Genomic DNA, 1,440 nt, shown 5'->3' with positions numbered 1-1,440 from the left:
GGTATGACCTAAATGTGTTGCAAACACCGTAAAACCCTTAAAAACAAAAACAAAAAAATGTTTCCTGGCGTTTAAATGACTCCAGTGTGTTGCAAAGCAACAAAACGACTCGGGATTTCCTAAAGTATTAAAACATTCCTGGAGGCGTAGGGGCAAATTTTGTCTGCCTCCTTTATGCTATCTATCCACAACTATATCAAAATAATTAATCACTCTCAAAATCGTCGCTCTCCGTGCAAATATTATTGAATGTAAATTGTGAGGAAACATTTTACGCAAGACATGAGACGAAATCTTTTTTTTTAAATATTTTTTTTAATTGATTATTTTTAAAAAAATTAAGGACCAACAACTCATCAACAACCAAAAAATGTTTTGAGGCGATTTTAGGACAATGCACTGTTTCAAACCCAAAAGAGACCTCGAAATTTGTCAAAGATAGCACAACATAGAAGTCAGTGGTTGGCTGTCACATCATAATTCGGACTAAGCAAAGTAAATTGTTTAAACAGTTCACGAACGATGAATCGTTAGAAACATAATATTCCAAGATTTAGAATGAACACTAGGGATCAGGAAGGAAAACATTGTCTCAGAAGTAGAGCTTGAACATGAAAACTATTGATTTTTCAGACAGTAACGCTAAAGGACAGGGTGGCGGGTTGACCTGTCTTTAAGTCCAATCTTCTACGCTGATTCCCCCAGCACGACACATCAGGCTGACCAAAGATGTGTCGGTTGATGCCAATCTCCCCAATGCACTCTGGGCCAGTTGCAGTTGTTTCTGATCCCAGTGAGACCAAAGATTGACACCGTTTACGCTGAAATGGGGTAGACCGGTCTTCCCACTACCGCGCCTTGTAAATTTGTGGAGTTTGGAGAGTAAAGAACGAACGCAGTGTTCGAGGGAATCTCTTTGCCACCTCGGTGAGTGGTCTAATCTGTGTTCTACGTCATGAAACATTGCGGTCTGCACGTCGTAGCACCGTAAAGACAAGAGACGCCAGTCGTGTTGGGCTAATTTGCACACGATCAGCATTGCCGTCATGCGCACTCCGCCGTCCGTTTTGGAGACTGTTTCAAATACGTTGTTTTCACTTTGAGGGTTGCACGGATACCAGTGGATATCTGACATATTTTCCATGGTTGATGTTGAATCAGTTGTGACGTTTGCGCTGTTGGCATTGTTAGATTTTGGACCATGGTTGTTAGTGTTTCGACTCGAGCCCCTTTCTGTCCGTTTATTTGTCTTATTAGAGAAGTCGCTACGACAACTTAACAAATCTTCATCTCTCTCTCCTTGCTCTGAACCAGGTAAAGTTAAAGAACAATTAGTAACAGTATCAAGATTTTCTAATGGAAGAGCTACAGATTCCTGTGTACGCAGAGAATATCTTCTACTCGAATCCAGAATAGCATGGTTTGGATCTTTTTCATTGT

General features: G+C 40.6%; 1 protein-coding gene across 5 annotated transcripts in view; it reads right to left on the bottom strand.

Moving 5' to 3' along the window:
* Nucleotides 1-295: 295 nt before the first annotated feature.
* The window catches only part of LOC144974713 (uncharacterized), an 8,006-nt gene continuing 6,861 nt past the window's right edge, over nucleotides 296-1,440 (bottom strand). For all 5 annotated transcript variants that reach the window (XM_078917878.1, XM_078917881.1, XM_078917879.1 and 2 more), the window contains one exon: nucleotides 296-1,440. This exon is cut by the window's right edge and continues 1,329 nt beyond it. In XM_078917878.1, the coding sequence (XP_078774004.1) occupies nucleotides 674-1,440 (767 nt within the window). In that variant the 3' untranslated portion in view covers nucleotides 296-673.

Source organism: Berghia stephanieae, chromosome 6 (assembly GCF_034508935.2).
Source record: "Berghia stephanieae isolate SIO BIC M18660-M18661 chromosome 6, UCSD_Bste_1.3, whole genome shotgun sequence".
Classification (NCBI taxonomy): domain Eukaryota; kingdom Metazoa; phylum Mollusca; class Gastropoda; order Nudibranchia; family Aeolidiidae; genus Berghia; species Berghia stephanieae.
Note: the sequence above shows the minus strand (reverse complement) of the source record. Positions and strands in the feature narration are given on the sequence as shown.